General features: G+C 41.6%; 2 protein-coding genes across 8 annotated transcripts in view; one reads left to right on the top strand and one right to left on the bottom strand.

Moving 5' to 3' along the window:
• atf7ip (activating transcription factor 7 interacting protein) overlaps positions 1–9,039 on the top strand; it is a 31,249-nt gene extending 22,210 nt beyond the window's left edge. For 3 of the 7 annotated variants that reach the window (XM_004567895.6, XM_004567896.6, XM_004567897.5), the window contains 12 exons: positions 443–958; positions 1,095–1,545; positions 2,406–2,587; positions 2,819–2,956; positions 3,081–3,152; positions 3,243–3,313; positions 4,952–5,016; positions 6,549–7,229; positions 7,318–7,419; positions 7,507–7,584; positions 7,748–7,833; positions 8,097–9,039. In XM_004567895.6, the coding sequence (XP_004567952.1) occupies positions 449–958; positions 1,095–1,545; positions 2,406–2,587; positions 2,819–2,956; positions 3,081–3,152; positions 3,243–3,313; positions 4,952–5,016; positions 6,549–7,229; positions 7,318–7,419; positions 7,507–7,584; positions 7,748–7,833; positions 8,097–8,558 (2,898 nt within the window). In that variant the 5' untranslated portion in view covers positions 443–448 and the 3' untranslated portion in view covers positions 8,559–9,039. Of the gene's footprint in view, positions 1–12; positions 337–442; positions 959–1,094; positions 1,546–2,405; positions 2,588–2,818; positions 2,957–3,080; positions 3,153–3,242; positions 3,314–4,951; positions 5,017–6,548; positions 7,230–7,317; positions 7,420–7,506; positions 7,585–7,747; positions 7,834–8,096 lie in introns of those variants that run through there. The other 4 variants (XM_004567900.6, XM_076885007.1, XM_004567899.5 and 1 more) reach the window with 4 other exon arrangements.
• Positions 9,040–14,201: 5,162 nt separating this feature from the next.
• Positions 14,202–16,522, bottom strand: LOC143419100 (uncharacterized). The gene is made up of 2 exons (XM_076885390.1): positions 16,449–16,522; positions 14,202–15,568 (listed from the first exon to the last, which is right to left on the bottom strand). The coding sequence occupies exons 1-2, from the start codon at positions 16,520–16,522 to the stop codon at positions 14,392–14,394; spliced, it is 1,251 nt and encodes a 416-aa protein (XP_076741505.1). The 3' UTR covers positions 14,202–14,391.
• Between the last annotated feature and the right edge of the window lie 4,820 nt (positions 16,523–21,342).

Genomic DNA, 21,342 nt, shown 5'->3' with positions numbered 1-21,342 from the left:
TAGAGGGGATTTGCAGAAGCAAGTTTAGCTTTTCTGACTACCATGAAAAAAGGTTTCCTGGCTTACTGAGCTGCTTGTTGACTTAAGTCACTGTAGGACAGATGAAGCAATGTGTAATCAGATGGATGAGTGTGATTTGGCTTGGATGCTGAGTTAAATTTGTAGTAAAGGAACGGGCTGCTAAGGAACCATCAGTTTGGTGCAGAGACAGCTGTGACAGAAGAACCTTCCAGAAAGAAAAAGCTAATGCCAAAGAGCTCTGCAGTGTCCTCTAGTGTTTTCTCGGAAACGGTGCACCCAATACTGTGCAATGCGTAAAGATCAGAATCAGGAAAGGTTAATTAGCGGAAGACACTGTGCCATTAACTTTTACAGCTCTGGGTGTTGTCTGTTCTCATTAATCCCTTCTGAATGCATGTTATCTATTATCTCTACTCCACAGGCAAAGATGGAAGTTATTGTGACAGAAGAGAAGAAGAAGATTTTCCGCGCCAGGAAAACCATGAAGATCAGTGATAGACATCAGCTGGAGAACCTGCACAGCACTTTGCTCACTGTGGGTACAAGTTTGTCCAACCCATCTCCACCACCTCTGATGAATGGAACACATAAAGAGGACGGACAAAAAGTGGGCGACAAAGAGCAAAACAACATCCTGGACTTGAACACTCCCCAGACTACACCACCCGTCTCTCCGACCGCTCTGAGCTCTCCCACACCGTCCCTGTCCCTAAATTTGTCTCCTTCCCCTCCCTCTTCAAGTCCAAAAGGACTCGAAGAAATGACTGCTCCGAGATCACCAGTGGATCCTCTAAATTTTGAACTGAAAAAGGTAGAAGAAGATGAGAAGAAAGATGGCACACCATCATCATCAAGTGAACCTGTCACAGCTAGAACAGACTGCAAGGGACAACAGGAAAAAGACACTGAGGTGATCCCAGCTGAGGAAAAGAAGAAGGTAAATGCATGGAAACATGAACAAAACTGTCAGATACCTTTATATTTATTTAAAAAAATTAGTTTATACTGTAGTTCGTATTGAAAGTGGAGAGCCCGAAAAACGTTTAATTGGTTATCATTTTTAATTTTCTCAGGAGGACCACACTGTAGAAGAGGACCCAGCTGTAGATTTGGCAGTGGACCCACTGAAAGGTTTGGATACACCTGTGCCACCTGCAGTATCTGACTTCACAGAACCAATGGAAACAGATAGTGACACTACAAAGGAAATGGACACTGAGGCTTCCACAGCCAAAGTACCAGATGAAAAGCCTTCTTCTCCTAAATGTACCACTTCCGATTCTTCCTCATCTTCTTGCTCTATACCCAATCCAGCTTCTTCTTGTGCGGACCAAAAACAATCAGTGGAAATCAAAGATGACATAAAAGAAGAAGAGACTGACAAAGCGGATGTGAAGAAAGGCTTGACGTGTGAGGAAAAGATGGAGGTGGGCTCTGTAAAAGTGGAGCCCAAAAAGGAAAAAACTAATGTGGGACAAGCCTCAAAGCCATCTCGACCATCGTCCACTCCACCATCTGATACAGGTATGAGATGGTGGATGTTGCAACGCAAAAAGCAATTATATACTACATGACATGTGAATAGGATAATGTAACACTGTACTCAAAACATAAATGATTTGATAAGATTTCAAGTCAGAATGCAGAATCCTTGCATACTTTACCATGGGATAAATCGGCTTCCTCTGATCCTGAAGGGAAAAGTTGGGTGGTTTCTTTTTCGGAAAATTGTCACAGGAAATTTATCATTTGAGGATTTTACTGCAATAAATTTCCTGGATGATATTGCAGTTTGATACGTGGAACTCTTTCGCAGTTCTTGGAGTTGGAGGAAGTTGTGCCTTTTTTCTGTGTGACTGCAGGAGTAGGAAAAGATTGCAGTTAGTACTCTATATTTGGTGTTGTTTTTACTTGAGGGTAGGGACTCATCCAGCACAAGAGGACCCTTTGTAAGTTTACAGGGATTCGTTTAGACTTCAGTTCATATGCTGATTGGTCAAACAAACAGAAGAAGAAAAAAACACCAGGTGTAAACACTGGAAAAATGTTAACCATGTAAACAACGGCTCTTATTGCTAGCTTGTAAAAACGGCGTCACAGAGTAAGGAACCACTGGTAAAGTCCATATGAATATGGACTCAGTTTATATTAGGACATGCCTTTGATTCAATTACTAACTAACCTCTGATCAGCTTTTACATAACTTCAGCGTTCATAATGGCAGTATCAATAGAAACAGAAAATAAAGCCTTCAGAGGTATGCAGTTCTTTTTGAGGGCCCCGGGTCACTGAAAGGGAGACCCAACAAATGTTCTTATTGAAAGTAACTGTTACTGGTTCTCTGTTAAGTTTAAATATTTTGGTGTTTGTCTTTGTTTGCTAAGCAGTGAAAGAGGAGAGGAGCTCAACCTCGGGACTGAAACGCACTTTATCGGAGGGCTCTGAAAAAGATGGGCAAACTGTAAAAATAGAGGGTAAGAGGCCCAAGATGGACCGTGAGGAGTTGGAGGCCCAACTGGAACTTAAAATTACTACAAAAGCTGGCAGTCATCATAAACTCGGGAAGGTTTGTATTCGAGTATTCAGATATGCTTTTACTCTAATAGCTTTTAAACACTGGTTGCATTAAATCCATTCACACATACAGCATAATTGATGCCGACTTCATTTTTTTCACAGTGCTCTGTGGCCTTAATTATAATAATTTTGACTGATATAGCTGAGCTTGGATAAATATAAGTTTCTCTTCACCAATTTTCCTAACATTTCATCCCTTTCACCTCATTCTTCTTCGCAGATTGTGCAGCAGTTAGTGGAGGAGCGATTGAAGGTGTTGGAGCTCACCATTTTCGACAAACATTTCCAAGAGCTGAAGGACAGAGTAGACAAAATTGACTGCGCCACTAAACACCAAGCTGCCATTAACACACTCCAAGTGAGTGCAGGTTAACTTTTTATGTGAAATTAAATTTGTCCCATAAGGAGAACATGTTGGGCATTGGAAGATGCTCTGCTTCCATTTGACAAGTATCTAAAGTCTACTTGGTGTTTCTCTTCAGGCCAAGATTGCCCGACTATCAAAAAAGTTTGGAGAGGCTAATCAGGTATCGGAGAATAAAAGGAAACAGGAGGTAAGATGTTTTTTTTGTAACTTGTTAAAATGTTTCCATTTGGCATGCAGGTGATGAAAAATGTTGAAACTTCTTATTTGTTTTCTACAGGCACTTGCTGCTGTTGCTGCTGCTACTGCTGCCAAAACGGCAGCGGTTACGAATAACCCTCAAGCTCAGCGGTAAGTGTTCAGGACTCATTTTCAGTCTAGATCCCTGTCAGCTATGCTTTGTATGTTAAGTCATGTATTTGAGAGGCAAATCTCCATGGCTTTTTTAAAAGACATTTTAGTCCCTTCAGTGGAAGTTAACACCTTTTGACAGTCCACTTGTCAGTCTGATTTTGAGGTTTCAAAACTGACAGCATCAGTGTATTTAAACATGTAATCTTTGAATCATACAGCAGTTTGTGCATGATGATATTTTGTGTGAATATAATTTTGCTTTTGTATGAACGTGACAATACCGGACTAAAGCAAGTACTTACTACACACGAAACCGTTACACTGTGAATAGTTGACATTGTCCCGGGTTGCTAAGTGTAATCACTAGATTACAAACAAATGGACAGAATATCAATCTTTACGTCCTCTAAATCCATACTTTTTTGGAAACAAGAATCCATGTCCCTTGTTCGGTTTGTCAGGACCATCTTTTTGAAAGTCTTAATTTCGCTCCAAATATTTCTAAAGACTTGTTTGGAATAAACAAACACATGCCCCAGTGTGTGTTTTGCACCTGCAAAGTAACCCCACATGGGTCCAGGTCCTGAGTCTTGTGACGTTCTACAATATGAAGCCTGAGCGTTTCTTCAGGCAGTGCAGAGTGTAGTTAAAACTGCACCTCTCCTCCCAACAGCGTGCTCCGTCGACAGACAATAGAGCCGCAGCCTGAGGTGCCCAGAGAGGGATTGGTGCCCTCTGTTGATAAGACTCCGGCACTGTCTGTCAAGATGGAGGGAGAAGACGAGGAAATGGAGGAGGAAGAGGAAGCAGATATGTCCCGCCATGTTGCCATGGCGAGAAAGCTGGCAGAGTACAATGAAGGGAAATGCAGAGCAGACATTAAACTCCGCACGATTCCCTCGCACTTGGAAAACGTGCTCTACCACAACTGCAAGAGAAGCTCAGGGAACCCAAGACCTGACCGCTACGCCTCGTACATTTTCCGCTACTTAGTGCCATACGATGTCTACTGTGACTGGGTCGCAAAGGTCAACTACGTTGGATTATTGGGCAAAGAGGCCTTGCCTGTAAACTTGAGGAGGGCGATGAGGATGTACATTGAGCGTCGATTTCCTGTGCTGTCTTGTGAGAAGTGGAGAGAAATTCGAGACGTTATCAATGAAATACTGCGAGTAAAGAGAAGGCCGGAGTTTTTTCGAGAGTACGAGGAAAGAACTGGCATGTCGTTTTGACGCTTGAACGCCACAGGAACTGAAGCATACTGGGACAATTGTCATTATTCGTGGTAGAACATATATAAACATTTTGTCAAAATATCACCCTCCAGTCACTTAGATCTTTGTAGGTGTTCTTAAAAATTATCATGTTGAAAAGGATATTAATCTCTGCTGACAGACTTTGTGAAGTTGGCACCATGCTTGAAGAGAGCGAACTGCAGTTAAATAACGATGAATGATTTTGTGAAAACTCGGACACACGCTTTAAGTTTGATTCTCGTTCCTACCACAAAGATGACTGTGTTACATGGAATAAATCTAAATGTCAACACCTTACCTCATTCACTCTTCATCCTGTAAAGGACATAAGCAACTTCAAGTGTCAACAACTCTAAGTATCAGCAATCTTTCTAAACAGGCCAGGCTGGACTTCCATGGAGGTAAAGCAGACATCCACAACTGTTTCTTCATCCAGCACAGCAGGTGAGTAACAAAGATCTGTCTTTAATTTTTTTTTATGGTAAATGTTGTGTACGTTTTGTTTGTTTGTTCTTTGACAGAATTAATGGCTTCTTGTGGGAGTTTTGAAACTTTAGCTTTTTTCTTCATGTGGGTTTGCATGTTGTTCGTTCTTTGTGTGTACTTGAAGCCTGACCAGTGTTGGATATTTGGGACCTATTCCCAGGTTTTAGGTAGTACAAATTCAGGTATTGGTGTATTGGCTAAACAATAAATGAAAATGGGATCCAGTGCAAGCTGTGACAGATAAAGCTAGGATTTGACACAACAATGCAGTCATTTCAGAACAGTTTAGAGTGATCTTCAAATAATAGACAAAGTATACTATATCCCTAATGCATACTTACACAGTTAAACAAATGGCACATTAGACTTGTCCTTATCTATTTACTTTCTAGCAACAGAAAGTTGCTTTTGTCTGCTTCGTTATTTATGAGCGGTTTCCACAGCAGAGATCCCTGCATGTTTGATTTGGCAGATTTCTTTATGGCAGATCTGATAGTTTACTTCACAAACCTAACTGTTGTGTTATTTTGAAGACATGGCTCAACTTTGCACCATAGTTTGCTCAGTTCTGATGCATACTCTGCTGCATGTGCTGCAAATAGTGGTGAGACTTTTGTAAACAGCAGAGTCAAAGCCTCTTTTTTTATTCTTTATTTTTTGTTTTTTTCTTCAGGAAAGTGTTATAGTTATTATAGTTCTGTATTTTCTAATTAGTTTTTATTTTTCTTTCATTTTAACCTTTTGTTTAAAATTCCGTCTAGTTAGTTTGTTTTAGTATTTATTTGTTTTACACTTAGTTTGGATCTTTATAATTATTTATGTCCGAGACAAGATTTAAGAAAATCAGTACAGCAGTTAGAATCAAAAAACACTGAACTTTCTGAAAATGGATACAATTTTTACCAAACATTATAAGTACTAAACTTTCTCCTACACTCTTTATTTTATTTTGATTAGTTTTCACAATTTTTTTTGGAGAAGTCTTGTTTTTATTTAGTTTTCACAATACACCGAAACCATCAGAAATAAGAAAACAGTCGACTTCTTAGTAAGTGTTTACAATGTAGCCAATTATATATAGGAAAAAAATATTGCCTAGTTTTAATTTTCAGCAATGTTAATTGAGTTGGTTACAGAAACACCGCGAAAGTGAGCGTATCAAACTTCTGGCTGCTCTTTAATGTTTATTCCTGTTAAGAAGCCATGTTTGTAATTGGAAGTTTATTGACCATGACAGAATTACAGAAAATAGGTCATCTTACCTTTCATGTTTTCCAGGAGCAGTGTGGAAAAGTGTCATTGAATTTGTCTGCATGTTGTATTTTTGCATAGATGTCTCAAAATCTTTTGTCCATGTCATGCTGGGATGGGTTTTTAACTGCCATCACCTTTACTAGCAATTAACAAATGATTGACAGTCTTTTGAGCAAAAGTGTACCCTGTGCAGATATTTTCAAGTCTCTTCTAACAAGTCTCTTTCCCCCCCCCAGTAGTTCCAGTTCCTACCGCAACCCCTGCCGCAGCTTCAGCCCCTGCTGCAGCTTCAGCTCCAACTCCCACCTCCACTTCAACTGCCATGGTTCAGCAGACCCCTATCCTCCAGCTGATCACTTCCAACTCTAATCCCACCTCCACCTTGGCCACTGGCAGTACCACCCAGAGTCAAACGGGCACCCTCCTCTTGAAGACTGCCTCTGGGAGTAGCATGATGGCTACAGGCCAGCCGCTTCTCATCCAGTTGCCTTTATCAGTGAACGGCCAGGCAGGGACACTGGTCAACATCCCCGTCTCGTCTTTGTCTGCAGCCAGCTCACTGAACAAGTCCAAAACCACTGCTTCTACCGCCACGTTTATACTCAAGCCTGCACCTGTCACGACCACAGCCACAGCCTCGGCACCAGCCGTGGCCACTGTCCCAGCCCTCCATGGCTCCAGTGCCCAGATGTCCTCTGGCCAGATCTCTCTTGCTCGTGCTGTGTATCAAGGCGGTGCAAGTGGAATAACTACACCCCATGCTGGGGTATCTGTGACCACGGCCAGGACACCAGCTCAGTCTGTCTCTGTAGTCGGGGCCATGTCTTCAGTCTCTTCACCTACAACATCTGGGCCAGCAGCAACCGGATCCACTGCTCCAGGACCTCCACAGGGGATGTCTTTGACATCAAAGACAGGTGAGGATGACTGAAGAGCACGGAGGTGCTGCTGACATTTCATTTTCCTTAACTTGGTACTAAATTTAGATTGTTTTGTATTTCTCAGACAACCAAGTTACAGTAACCGCTGCATCTAAAGCAGCTGCACCAGCGGCACGACCCAAAGGCTCCGTAATTGACCTCACCGAGGACGATGATGATGTCCAAGGTTAGAGTTGGCGAACTTTTTGTTTTGTTTTTACTTCCCCTAATATATGTTATTAAGGCTAATTATGTTATGTTTTATGGTTTTCAGTGACTGGAGTGAAGAATGCTACTGTTACAACTCCCTCACCGAGCCCACGCACTAACCCAGTCATCAGCATCCACAACAGTAAGAGCACCAAATTACACTAAACAAATTTTATCACTCTGGCAAATTATAAAGTATCTAGTAATTTAGGCAGATGCCTATGCATATGTATCCTGTGCTTTAATTCTAACTTATACATATAATCTGAGTTTCTTGTTTTGTTTGCTTTTGTTTTTGTTTTCAGATACAGGAGCAAGAGCATCCCCTCTAAGCAATCAGAACAGTTCTGGCAATCCTCAGTTGACAGTACATCACCGCCCCCCAGTGGTGGTGAGCTTTTAGAACTGGATTCTAAATATTTCTCACACAGGCACTTCACTACTTTTCTGTTCTGTAACTTCAATGTTTAAGTCTTGGTGAATTGTTATTTTAACATGATTTGCTGATGGTTGGTTTCTAAAGCTATTATTAGATTTTTCTCTGTTGAAAACTACAGCTGTTAGCTGTTTTGGGAGTTATCCAAGCACGAATGATCCTTTTGCCACAACTAAAAGGAAAGAACAAGCTGTGACACCAGATTTCTTTTTTTGCAGGATACTCCATTAAAATCCCGCAGTGTAACCACTACTACTACACCAACTCGAGGCTCCAGCATGGCGCTTCCACCGCTCCCTCCTGCACCCGCACCATCACGCTTACCCCCAGAGGCTGAACGGACCTCACCTCCTCAACAACCTCAGCTAAAGCTGGTGCAGAGTCAGACTGGTATAGTGCTCTCCTGGTGTGTTGGAGAAGTTGATCGGACCTGCGCAGCTGTAGAAAGCTATCACCTTTATGCCTTTCATCAAGATAACTCTAACAGCAATGCATCTCAGCAGCACTGGAAGAAAATTGGGGAGGTGAAGGCCCTTCCACTGCCTATGGCCTGTACGCTGACCCAGTTCCAGTCTGGCTCCACGTATCACTTTGCTGTTCGAGCCAAAGATGTATATGGGCGCTTTGGCTCTTTCTGCGAACCTCAGTGCACAAATGTCATCAGTTCCAGCTCTAGTTGAACCGTTACAGAAAAGACATAGCGTTTTGCCTTTGATAGTTTATGACTTTTCACCTGTTTTGTGTTAGGAACTGAAATATTGTACGCTGGACAAAAACAAACACCTGTAAATGTCTTCCCACATAACAACTGGGCAACAAACTGACTTGGAGAGTTCAAGTGGCAAACGGTTGGTTTTGTCTGACTCATCATATGTAATGTGTTTTTTGTGACTTAAGCTGTTGTGTATATAAGTTGAAAAAGTTTGCCCCTCCTGCCAGATCAGGTATTTGTGTTGTTCGCTCCTGATCTTCAGACCCAGATCTTTTTTTTTTTCTTTTTTTTTTTCTTCCTCTTTTACTTGACAGGATTTTTTTTTTTCCATGTAAACTAAATTGCACAGAAATGTATAAATGTGTGGTAGAAACAGAATGATAACTTTTGTAAGTTTTGTCTGGCAACCAGACTTTCACAAGCATAATAAAGAGGTTTTATTAAAGTCAGCGACAGGTTAAATATTCTGTATTTAATGCCATAGCACTCCTCTGCAGTTAGACTTTAGTCACCTAGGCCTAGAGAGCCTGGATGACTCCTTTGTAGTTCCCATAGGATTGGCAAGTTGTTCATAGAGGTTTGTGGGTGATGCTATGTGAAATCTGTTTCAAAGAGTGCTGCATCCACAACGTTCTTGTGATTGCCCAATTGGTGCAGACAAATCGTCACCGACACAGTGGCGACTGCCAGCAACCACTCACCAGCTGGTTGTGGGATACATACTTTTCCTAAACAACCTGGGGTTGCCAGTGGATCACTGACTGATCCCTAGGCCTATGTGAATGAGGCTTCAGCAATCGATGTCAAAGCATATATATATATATATATATATATATATATATAAAAATTTTTTTTTTTTTTTTAAACCTCATTACCAGTGGTTGCCGGATGATTACAGAGTGGACATTAAGCCTGTGTGGCTCGGACCATACAGAAACCACAAAGCAGAAAACCAATGCCTAACAAAGACATGGACTTTGGTAACAGGATACAGAAAATATAGTCATGTGGGGACCAAAATCAAAAAGGTTATGTTATTGTCTCTGAATGTGCACAATAAACCTTGTCAGATGGCAGTCCTGTGACTCAGTGGATGTCTTATACTGGTGTTCTTCAAATGCGAGAACAAGATCAGAACAACTATTTGGATAAATCCTTGTGAAGGCATCAAGAGGATTATTGAAATGCTTTAAACAGCTGTAACCACTCCGTTATTTTGGCACAAGGCTGGCTGGCTGGTTTTAAGATTGGTCCCTGAAGCCATCCACTAGTCCATTTATTTTAAACAGCTGGGCTGGAGCCCTCTCTAAGATGAATTGAGCGACAGATAATTTGGAGATGCTACTTAACCTTAACAAAGCTGTCTCTGGACTGCAAATGGAAACCCAATGAACCACATGGAGAACATGCAGAGTGCACGGCTGACCATAACGTTCAAGCAGAGAACCTTGTTTCTGTGAGGCGACAGTGCGCTAACCACTGCTCAAATGTGCTACCTATCCTTCTCTAGTGGGACTAGCTGCACAGCCCCATTAAAATCAAAGCAGAAATTGATTCTCAGACTGCCTCGTTAAAGAGTTCTTGGGCTTTGACCTGTGGAAGCTGGTCAAAAGAAGAATACACTTGATTTTAGTCTTAGCGGAAAGAGGAACTGAAACGAACCATTCTGGTAAAGAAAATTGCCAGGCTGGTAGATGATCTGGTTTGGAATTTTAACAACAAGACAGTCTCATGTCTCCAGGAAACTGGCAATGCAATGTCTGGAAGAAAGGGAAGTAGAAACTAGCTCGGACTGAGACAAACTGTGTACATTGGCTGGCCATGAGCTCTGACTGACGTTGGCATGTCTCGGATGAGGATCTATAAACAGACTAGGTGGAAGAGGTGCAGTCTCGTTCTTATAAAGTGCTTTTCTACTCCGAACACTCAAAGCACTACATACTAAAATCCTCATTCATCGATTCGCGCAAGCACGCAAGTGCTTTCTACGTAATATTCACACTCCAATGAATGCATCAAGGTTCACTAGTTGGCATGCAGATTTGAGCAGCCAGGGATCAAGCCACCAACTTTCTGATTAGTGTCCTGCTAATCTACTAAAAAGTCCTGGCTTCAGGGATGGTATATGGAAGTGCACTTCCCTGGTAAGATTAGATGAAAATGCTGACAGGGCATGTTGCACTGCTCTGATGAAGGATGGAGGAACTCAGTCCAGAAAATCTGAAGTGCAATAGACTAAGCTCACTGCAATATGATAAAATCAACTATGGTAAATCAAGACAGAAAAGCTAAGTGGTCCTCTGGAAGTGATTGGCAGAGGGAGAGACTGGTTCACCAGATTAGGCTGTGACAAGACATGCCTGGATCCAACAGTGCTGCATCAATATAAGCCTTGGAAGATGACATCTGAAATTTTTAAATCACTGTCAAAGTCTTTAGTATCATTGCATTTTTGACTTTTTCATGGACCTCAAATTTGCGCAGTGAGCAAAATAGGTGTCAAGCTCAATCTTCATGTTGAGGATCATCACTGGTGATAAGCTGTGCCTTCAAGAGACAGACAGTCCTCAGTGGATGAGTGGAATTTTGAGGGCATTGCATCAAGAGATAAAACTAGACCTGGAAAATATCTCTAGACTGTAACATTATGAAAGGTCCGAGAGAGAAAATTTGGGACAAAAGATCTGAACTGTGGCACTTTCCCATTGTACAGTTGTGCACATTCATCACAGAACCACCTTCCTCGCTCAGATCCAGGTTTGAGGCCCACTGTTTTGATGGATATGATACAATGTGCACTGAAAATGTGAACATGCAGTTGGTCAGTACAGAACATCCATAGAAAAAAAAATGGAAGTAGCAAGGTTGCTGGAAGTGGCGCAGCACTGCTCATAAAAAGTACCTTGAAGGGAATAGTGACAAAATTGAAATTGGAACTTAATGGAGTCTTAATGGAGTCTTCTCGATGGTCTGTACGAGCCAGTGTTGGAACTTTGAGCTGTACAGGCTATAACATCACATTCACTGGCTTCACCTGGGATGGGTACCAGCCTTCATGGAAACATTTAATTAGGTCCGACCTTAGTGATGGCTTTGGTTCTTCCAGGTCATACAGAGGCTTGATTCAATCTCCACACTTACAGACTTTGACTCAGGGGCTTTTTACGGTTACTGCATTGGTTCTACCACTCACAAACAATAATGTCACTACAGCCCATCACCATTTGAGAACTGAGGACGTGAGAATTTGCTGAAGTATTCTTTTACAAATGATAGGTGTCGCCACCCAGACAAGCAGCGTGCAGGTATAATTGGCCTTTGAGTCTTCTCAGTCCATGAAGGCTGAGGGTTGAATGAGTGTTTCTGCAAATTTTGCCTAAAGTCCTTGCCCACATGTTATGCCATACAGGAGTGAGTAGATGTCTTAGAAAAAACTGTGGAAAATTACGATGTAAACAAGCTCACATCCAGGTAGATATTTAAAACCAACAAAGAGATTACAGATGACTGTAGCGTGCCCTTCATTACATTTTGAGTTTGTTTACCTTTTTTCTTCATTGGCTCGTCATTGATGTTTGACATTTATTTGCTATCCACGTAAGCAAGGCAAGGTTTCAAATGGAACAATTAAATTCTTTCACCATAAAGAAAGTAAACAATCTTAACTTCCAATCCAACTGCAAGTATCAAGAAACTATTGGGGTTGTCGAGATTCATATCATTCTGAGCCCTTATGAATTCACACTCAAATACTACTGAGACAGCACCATTTGCTGCCTTAAAAGATTTAGTGCTTAGGCCTTCAGTCAGATCCTGGGTTGAAGTTAAGGGTTTTGCCATAAGCTAGAAAAATAAAAACAGCAAGATGGCCAGCAGCAATGTGTCATTGTTGGAAGGCAACAATAACTCAAATATCCACTTGTTACAAGCAAAGTATACAAAAGAGCGTATCTGAACACAACATTTGTCGAGCCTATAAGCAGATGGGCTACAGCAGCAGAAGACCACAACTTCTGCCATACCTGTCCGCTAAGAACAGGAAACCGAGGCTACAATTTACGTGGGCTCATCAAAATTATGTGAGGGGTCTGCAGAGATGTTTTCTGTCCTTCTGGAGGGAAAATCCACAGCGATGATCCTGTCTCCAGACTGATTGTCTGTTGCACTCTGGCGCTGTCCTGCTTCGTGGCTGAGCCGAACCAGACAGCGATAGATCTGCACAGGACTGTCTGGATGAAGGCAGTGAAGAAGATGACCCTATGACAGGGTTAAGTTTCTGACTTGCCACAACTTTTTCCAGACAAATTCTATATGTGAGGAGCACTTTAGATCACGTGAAGTGGTAGATCCTAGGAATCTGAAGTGATCCACAGTAACTACTGTATTGTTGAGGATGGCAAAAGGTGGGAAGGTTTTTTGGGTTCTTCAAAAGTCCACCGTCATCTCCACAGTTTTGAGCGGGTTCAACTTCAGGTGGTTCTAACTGCACCAGTGGACCAGTTTATCTGCTTCCCTAACTATACACGGATTTATCCTCATTTTGGATCAGACCAATGATAGTGGTGTCATCCACAAACTTTAGGAGTTTCACAGATGGTTCTTCTGAGGTGCAGTGATTACTGTAGAGGTAGAAAAGCAGCAGTCAAACTGTGAGTACGTCGTTTTTCAAACAAAGGTAAGTCAGCTTGAGTCTAGTTGAATGCGATTGATCGATTGACCTTGGCCTTTCTGATCTACAGCTGCACTGTGTAAGGTATAAAAATGCTGCAACAGTTACTGGAGAGCAGGCAGAAGCTATTGAAGGACACACAAGACTTCAGCACAAGAGCCCTGATTGGTTCCGATGGCGTGCCGGGAGAATCACAGCTTCGGTGAGGCACGCTGTATTTGCCACAAGTTTAGAAACTCCCGCCCAAAGCGTGGTTAATCGTGTGTGCTACCCTGAAAAGTCTATGTGTATTGTGCAAACAAGATGGGGACTGGAACATGAGGAGGACGCACGAAAGGCCTACACTGAAAAAATTGCAGCACTTCACCACTATCTGCAGGTTCGTTTGTGCGGTTTTATTGTGAACACACGTTTTCCTGAACTTGGAGCATCTCCTGATGGACTCACTATGCGTGAATGTTGTGGGAAAGGGTGCTTTTAAATACAGAACGGACAGCATTAAGCAAGCAGTGGATGCGCAGGATAAAGACTTCTGCCTGGAGTTAGCTGCAAATGGACTTCACTTTTAAAGAGGACGCACTCTTACTACTGTCAAGTGCAAACACAAATCTTCGTGACCAGCGCCAAGCACTGTGACCTCATTGTATGGACCCAAAGAGACATGGCTGTGGTTAGCATCTTCCCTGATGTAGACTTCTGTGAACCACGATTGAAGAAAGCACAGGAGTTAATCAAAAAAAAAAAAAAAGTGCCTTCCTGAACTTCGAATATTTTTCTCTATGCGTAGTGCAGCTCTGAATATCTAATTCTTTCTTTCTGGGGTCTACTTTTATGCCTGATGTGCGTAGACATGTTCACAATTTGCTTTCACTACTTTTGTACTAACAAAATACCACTTTACAAAATGTAAATAAAGAAACAAAAGATTTTTTTCTTGCCTTTCATTACTTTTATTACAACAACGTCAAAGGCGATCAAAGTAGTTACAGTGACGAATAAGTGTCAGTTACAGTTTACAAATACATTAATGTAATGACAACGTTTTTATAACATAACGCACTACCAACTGTCTTGAAATTACTATGTCTTAAGAGAAATAATCACAATACATACAGCACACGTTTACGAATTTTTAACAAGAGCAAGTTTCAGTTGTCCCTGGTTTTACCACCACACTGGGACACATGTTCACCAAAACGCAGCAAACCTTCACTATTTTATCAAGAAGGGTCACATCTTCACCTTCACATGGAAGAAGTAGACGGATTGGCATGGTGGTATGCAGCATTTTGAACTTATTGCGCAAAGTACCTATTACTCGCTCAACATGAATTCTTAGGTGGGCAATGGCTCTCTTATCTTCTATGTCCCTGGCATCGAGTTGACAGAAGCCCTTTGTATATGCAGGGATCTTAACCTCTGCACACATCATTCCCACAGGATTTCTGATGGCAAAGCCTCTGTCAGCCAAAACTACATCCCCTGGTAACAGCCTTTGAAGAATACCACAGTTCTCTGTGATATGTCTGTCTGATGCACTCCCACCCCACCCCTTGGAAATGAATGAAATTGCACCAAGAGGTGTAATCCCAACGAGGTATTTCATGCTGTGTGTACCCTTATACTGAGAGTATGTTTGTGCATGTGCCTTTAAATTTGATGGTCTTTCTGTACAAATTTCAAAACAATCTACAATGATGGCTACCCGTTTTCCAAAAATTTCAATAAATTGAGGGGGCATTGTGGCCTGTAAACAGTGCCTCTCTGGCCAGTGCACCAAGGCTCCTAAGCGGGCATACAAAACATCAATGGTATCGGTAAAGACAGAAGACAGAGTTTTGTGGGAAACATTGAATAGATCACAAAGATGCTGGACAGGAAGATCAAGTCTGAGACGCATGAGTGTGAGTAATAGCATTTGGAAATGCGACAGTTTCTGTGACGCTGGCAGGAAAGCTTTTACATTGTCAAACACGGCCAGTAAAATTGCAAAACAAGGTAGTCCAGTGTAATATCTTACTTTTTCCGTGTCATCCTTTAAAAAATGTTCATTCAGCTCTGTCTTTTTCAGTTGTGATTGAAGCTTCCTGTTCTCCTCCAACAGCCGGTTTACTTCTGCTCTGCTCTGTTCACAGCACACACAATCCTTCGTCTGTCTTGTAGCCTCTGTGTGTCTTACTGTCAGATCAAGATTTTCTACATTTGCAGTTGCTAACTCGGCCTCCACTTGTCCAACACAACTCTGGCCCACAGCCTCCTTGGCAAGGTGACTATGGTGTTGGTCTTCTGTCTGTCCAACTTGAGCTGCTCTTCATGTGTAACTGCTGCACAGGCCTCACCTTCACACTCTACTACTCCTTTATGAAAGCCTGTCAGCTACAAAGAGTACACACACAAAAGGGAAATGTTCAGCAGTATTCCAAATAAGGGCGCATGATTAATTAAAACGCTATGTGATGATTGCCGGACAGTGAGAGCACTTTTTTTAATTTTAGGATGGGGTGGTGGTGTTCTTTACCTCCGACTGCCGCTCTTTGTTGCGTTCGCCGTCTGTGACGGTCAGAATTAGATGTTAGGATTTCGGAGTGCCCCATATGGAGCGTTGGAACCCAGTCAGGATTTGTCTCATCCATTACATAGGCTGGTTTACCTACAATTACGCAAAAATAATATTAGCGTATCTATACATAGAAAGTATGTCTGCGAATTTACTCAGTAGGATGTTTGACCCCTGAGCGCATCAACATTAAAACTAATAGGCTATAAAGCTTGATTTGTACATATTTAGAACTTACCGGACTGAAAATGTCTGGAGCACACCAACAGATGTTTGGAGATGGAAGAGAACTTGATATCAGGTCTTCTCACAGCTGCTATCCAGGCTAGACGCCGTCGTTTGGTTACATCAGCAACATGAGCTCCCTCATGTTGCTTCCAGGTGGGGAAAGAATGAAAAGATAAACCGTTTTCAGGCTTGTTCCTTTGCCGGTCGCGCGAACTAACGTTACAACCGATTACACAGCAAGTACGAACCATAGCTAATGTTCTCCGTGTGCTTTCGCTCCTCTTTCGCTAGCGCTTTTTTTGACCCAGAAATATGGCGCCTCAACCAAAAATCCTGACCACGCCCCCTCCCGTGACATCACGCTTGGAGCGTCTTTGGAGCAGTCGACTGCATCCTTGGTTCACCTGTTTGGCCAGTAGGCAAACTGCAGGGGTTCGAGCAGGATTTCTTTGATGTCTTTCAGGAGTGTTAACACCATACATGCCTCCCTGCCGATTTCAGTGCCCCTCCCGATAATCTCCCGGAGCCACCATTCTCCCGAATTTCTCCCGATTTTCCACCCGGACAACAAAATTGAAAAGCCATATCGCAGAATTCATAGCGCGGCCCTGCCAATTCCAGTTTCCAACAATGGCGGCAGCTACTTAGTTTTAATATTCCTCTTATTATTCTTTCAGGGTCGCAAAATAAACTTTTAACATATTTTCAGGTGAGAATGTAGCTGTGTAAACTTCAAATATCTGAGCCGGCGAGAACACCAAACTCCCGACACATCGTTTTCAAACCCCCGCGGTCTTTCGCTACTCGGGTTAAACATGATATATAAGTCACTTTGACAACTTAAAAATGTTATTGTTTGGCTTTTTCAGTGTTTTATTTGTTCGTGAGTAACTCGGTTTGGCTGAGATTAAAGTTATTCGATTATATTAAATTAATTTAACTTTATTAATCCCTCGGGACGTTGTTTACAACGGTGACATTTAACGTTTTATGCGATAAATAAACACTGTAAAATGTATTTACCCCCCCCCCCCACAACAGCCCTTTTGAATGTCTCACTAATTCTGAGGTTGGCAAGTATGGTTAACACTAGTCTTTCAAAGGACTTAATGACAACAGACATCATGGCGGCAGGATGATGGTGGAGATGATGGGGGGAGGGGGCAATAGGTCAGCACAGAGTCTCAGATACAAGGGGGGCAAACTGTCCTGGAACCCTCTGACAGAGCAGACAAACATCCTCTTCACAGATCTTTAATGTAAGCAGGGGGTCAGAGGGGAGGGAGTGAGGGCTGCTGATTCTTTTTGTGTGGATGTGAGGGTGAGCATAAGGGAGGTGTGAATAGTTGTCTTTCACATCTGCAGTAGAAGGTGTTAAGGTCGTCAGTCAATTGAGGATCCTCTTCACAGAGGGGGGATGGACTCCTGTTACTAGAATGTGCTGCAGGTCTCTCCAAACTGAAGCAGGGTCATTGGCTGAGAAGTAGTTTTTTTTTAACTTCTCATTGTAACTCCTCTTAGCGACCCTGATCTCCTTGCTCAGCTTGTTTGTGGCCTGCTTGTACAGGGCCCGGTTCCCGCTGCTGTAGGCCTCCTCCTTGGTCTGGCACTGCTTCCCCAGATTTGGACTAAACCATGGTTTGTTATTATTGTATGTGCAAAAGGTCTCAGTTTACACCCCCCACGCACGGGGCGATCTGCACTAACTTGCTAACGGAGATTTGCAGCGTTAATGTGGTTATGGCGTTAACATCATTTTAACGAGATTAACACTGACAGCGCTAGAATAAATCTTCTTTTTCTGGTACTGGTACTGGTTTTATTTTGTTGTATTTATCGGCAATACCGTAAAAGCTGGTGCGTGAAAATATTGTTGGACATAAACCGGTCCGTGGCGCAAAAAAGGTTGGGGACTGCTGCTTTAATGTGGCCACAGTCAGACCAAGGCTCTCAGTAGCTGAGCTGCTTTGTATATCTTAGTGTTTCCTTTGTGCCTTTCTAGTGAGAATTGAAAAGATGAACACATCACATTAAGCACTGAAGTGAAATTCATTTTATATTCTCTTATATTATAAATAACATCTGGTCAGTTTGGGTTAAAAACATTCTGAAGTGCCATACATTTTGATTATTTGACTTCAACAGAGACCTTAAAGTTTCACATAGACAACCCAACATTTCCCATTTAGGAAGCACTTACCAAAAAGAAAGGAGAAAAAAAACCCTCTGGCAGCTATTTACCTCAACAGACTGCAGAGTGAGGAAAACTGAGCACTGTAAAAACAACAGACAATAAACACTGAGCAGATCCAGTAGCCACCACAACTCTGGACCACACATTGCTGGCGCCACTGATACTGCAGAAAAGTGCAGGGAGGGAGAGGATAAAAGCATTAAAGCATAATCCACAGTGCAGAGAAAACAGTAGGTAAACGCATACATCAGTGGCATTAGAGTAAGCAGATGCCTAATGGAAACTTTAAGTTTCCATTGACAGAAAAAAACATTGCACGATAAGTAAAAGAGGTAAACTGGCCTAAAAGAAAATGATCTTACATATAAACTTCTTTGATTCAACAGCTCTGTAATGACAAAAAGAGAAGACACAGAGACTTAAAGGTGGATCTTTCCGGATTCTTGAATTATTATGGTTTTATTCAGCTCAGTGTTTTGTTTTTTTTTCTAAATTAAGCATGTGAGCTACTGTTAACATGAGCGTAAGAACTGCACATTAATGCTGCGACCTCCACACTAATGTCTGTGGTTATCATTGCAGTTGACAGGTTTTGCTGTGATATTATTTAATCCTAGCTACAATAAGTAATGATATGAAACGAAAAGTCAAGTTTGTGGCCACTGTTCGTTGCTGACCTGCAGTACTTTCAGTTGCCACAGAGGGGAGCCCTGGAGCCTTCAAAATCAAGTACTGCCAATACAGCTATTGCTGTCATGGCTACAATTCTAACAACTGGTAACTCACCAAACTGTATTATTCTTTGTTTTGTGCATCATGGTCTGCTCTCCTAATCACAATCGAGGTTTGCTGCAGATAATGTTTTGTTATATTGTGTATTTTATTTTAATATGCTACAGCTAAACAGCAAATCCACACAGTCCACACCAACAACATATCAGAAGAACACACAAAAGACAGAGAAGAAAAATCATGAGACTGGTGCTCTAATCTCTCATCATAATGCACGACACAATGCTAAAAGATTACTTTAGTGGAATTTTATGTCTCACAGATACATGGAAAATATTGTGGATCCTGTTACTGCCATCATGAAGTTTCAGTCTTTCTTTCTTTTTGTCTTTTTGGGATATTTGTCACACTTACATGTTTCATATTTAAATATTACACAAAGATAACCTAAGTAAATTCAAGATACAATTTTTAAATAATTACTTATACAAACCGACCTGGTCTTATGTGGAAAAAAAAATGCTCCCTAAACATAATAACTAGTTGCAACAAGAACTGAAAACAATTTTTTTTTAATGAAATTAGCAGTAATCCACAGTTCCTTATTGCAGCTTCCTACAGTAAGTAAGTTCTCTGATAATGGTGTATTTTATGTATTTTATCCATACTGTCTTCCAAATCTGGCTCCAAACATCCATCCATCACCAGGCCAACCGCAAGATGTAATCTCTCCAACATATCCTGCATCTGCCCCGGGGGCTCCTCACACTAAGACATGCCTGGAACATTTAATCCCTCTGAGAGAGAAGATATCAAGGGACACTTCCACCCTGCCTGGGATATCGTTACCAGGGATGCACCCTGGAGGCAAGCCTGGGGAGGGAAGTTGAGGGAACATGCCTGGTGGCTGGGCCGATGGAGACCAAAGAGATGACATGGGCCCACCTCCTGAAGGAGGTGCTGTATGGCGTTTAGTACAATATTTGTTGTACGGCGATCAAGAGTGGGGGCTCTGACAGTTCAATGTCGGGCTATTGAGGCTGGCTATGGAAGAAAAAAATGAACTTTTTGGCACTAATGTTAAGGATTCAAAATGTTTAGCACAACGCAAGTGGGTGATAGCTCTGTGGCTACATCCATCATTTAAATACAGTCTTTGACCCACATGGACAAGTGACGAGGCACCGTAAGAATCATGCTGATGCAGTAATACGAACTACAGGAGTTGTTGGATACCCTTTTTCAAGCACACATTCCCATAAACTTTACCTGTAGGCAGCTTCATTCACAAGCTGGCAGGTTTCTGTGGCAACACGCCACATAAGCGGGATGCCTTTCTGTTTGATTTTATTACATATTTAGTTCAGGCACAAAGAATAAAAAAAATAAAATAAAGTAAAAAAAAATGCTTGTTTTGAATTAAAACCACATGTTAGATGTGACAAAACTATCAGTGTCAAAAAAACAAAAAACAAAAAAACCCCCCACATGTTAGAAAGCTCCATTTTCTGTGTTGTTAGGCGAATCATACATGCACCTATACAAACTACCACTAGAGGTCTCTCACATAATCTACTGCTTTATATTTCCCACGGAATGAAACTGTAAATAACACACTTTCTGCACCAAAGAGAAGGTACAGAATCATACCTGTTTGTCTATTGAATTAACACAAGTCAGCGATGGAAAGAGTAAATGAATTTAAGAAAAAGAAGAAGAAAAACTACAAAATCATAACAACAAACCTATGTAAGTTATATTTTCACAATTAGAAAAACTTAGTTTCACACTGCAACAGTAATCCTAACATATATGCAACTAATACTCAAAATTCCCAGTTCTACCACTCATATTTAATACAATAAGCTGAGTGTATATAAAGACTTCAAGCAAAATGTAACTTTTTTATATACTGATGAGTGTAAATAAGTGTAAATTCTATTTCACAGGCTGATTGCGTGCATATTTCTTATGTAAATAATTGAGCTGTAATATAAAAAGTGAACACACATCGAATACAGTAGATAACCCAATAATTGAAAAAAAGCTGCAGCCTACTGTGTGTAAGCAAAGAATTTCCATTAGCATTTTATTTGGGCCTTTACTGAGCTTTTATGGGGGTGAATGTACAAGCACAGGAACACAGAACACACTGTCAAATATACACTCACCTCTCACTTTATTAGGTACGCCTGGTTAACTGCTTAACTGCTTAATGCAATCAGATGACACAAACTTAAGCATGTAGACAGGGTCAGGACAGCCTGCTGAAGTTCAAACTGATGAGCATTAGAATAAGTAGGAGAGGTAATTTTGTAACTTTGATTGTGGCATGGTTGCTGGTGGCAGACAGCTTGGTCTGAGTATTTCAG

Source organism: Maylandia zebra, linkage group LG6 (assembly GCF_041146795.1).
Source record: "Maylandia zebra isolate NMK-2024a linkage group LG6, Mzebra_GT3a, whole genome shotgun sequence".
NCBI classification, from domain to species: Eukaryota; Metazoa; Chordata; class Actinopteri; order Cichliformes; family Cichlidae; genus Maylandia; species Maylandia zebra.
Note: the sequence above shows the minus strand (reverse complement) of the source record. Positions and strands in the feature narration are given on the sequence as shown.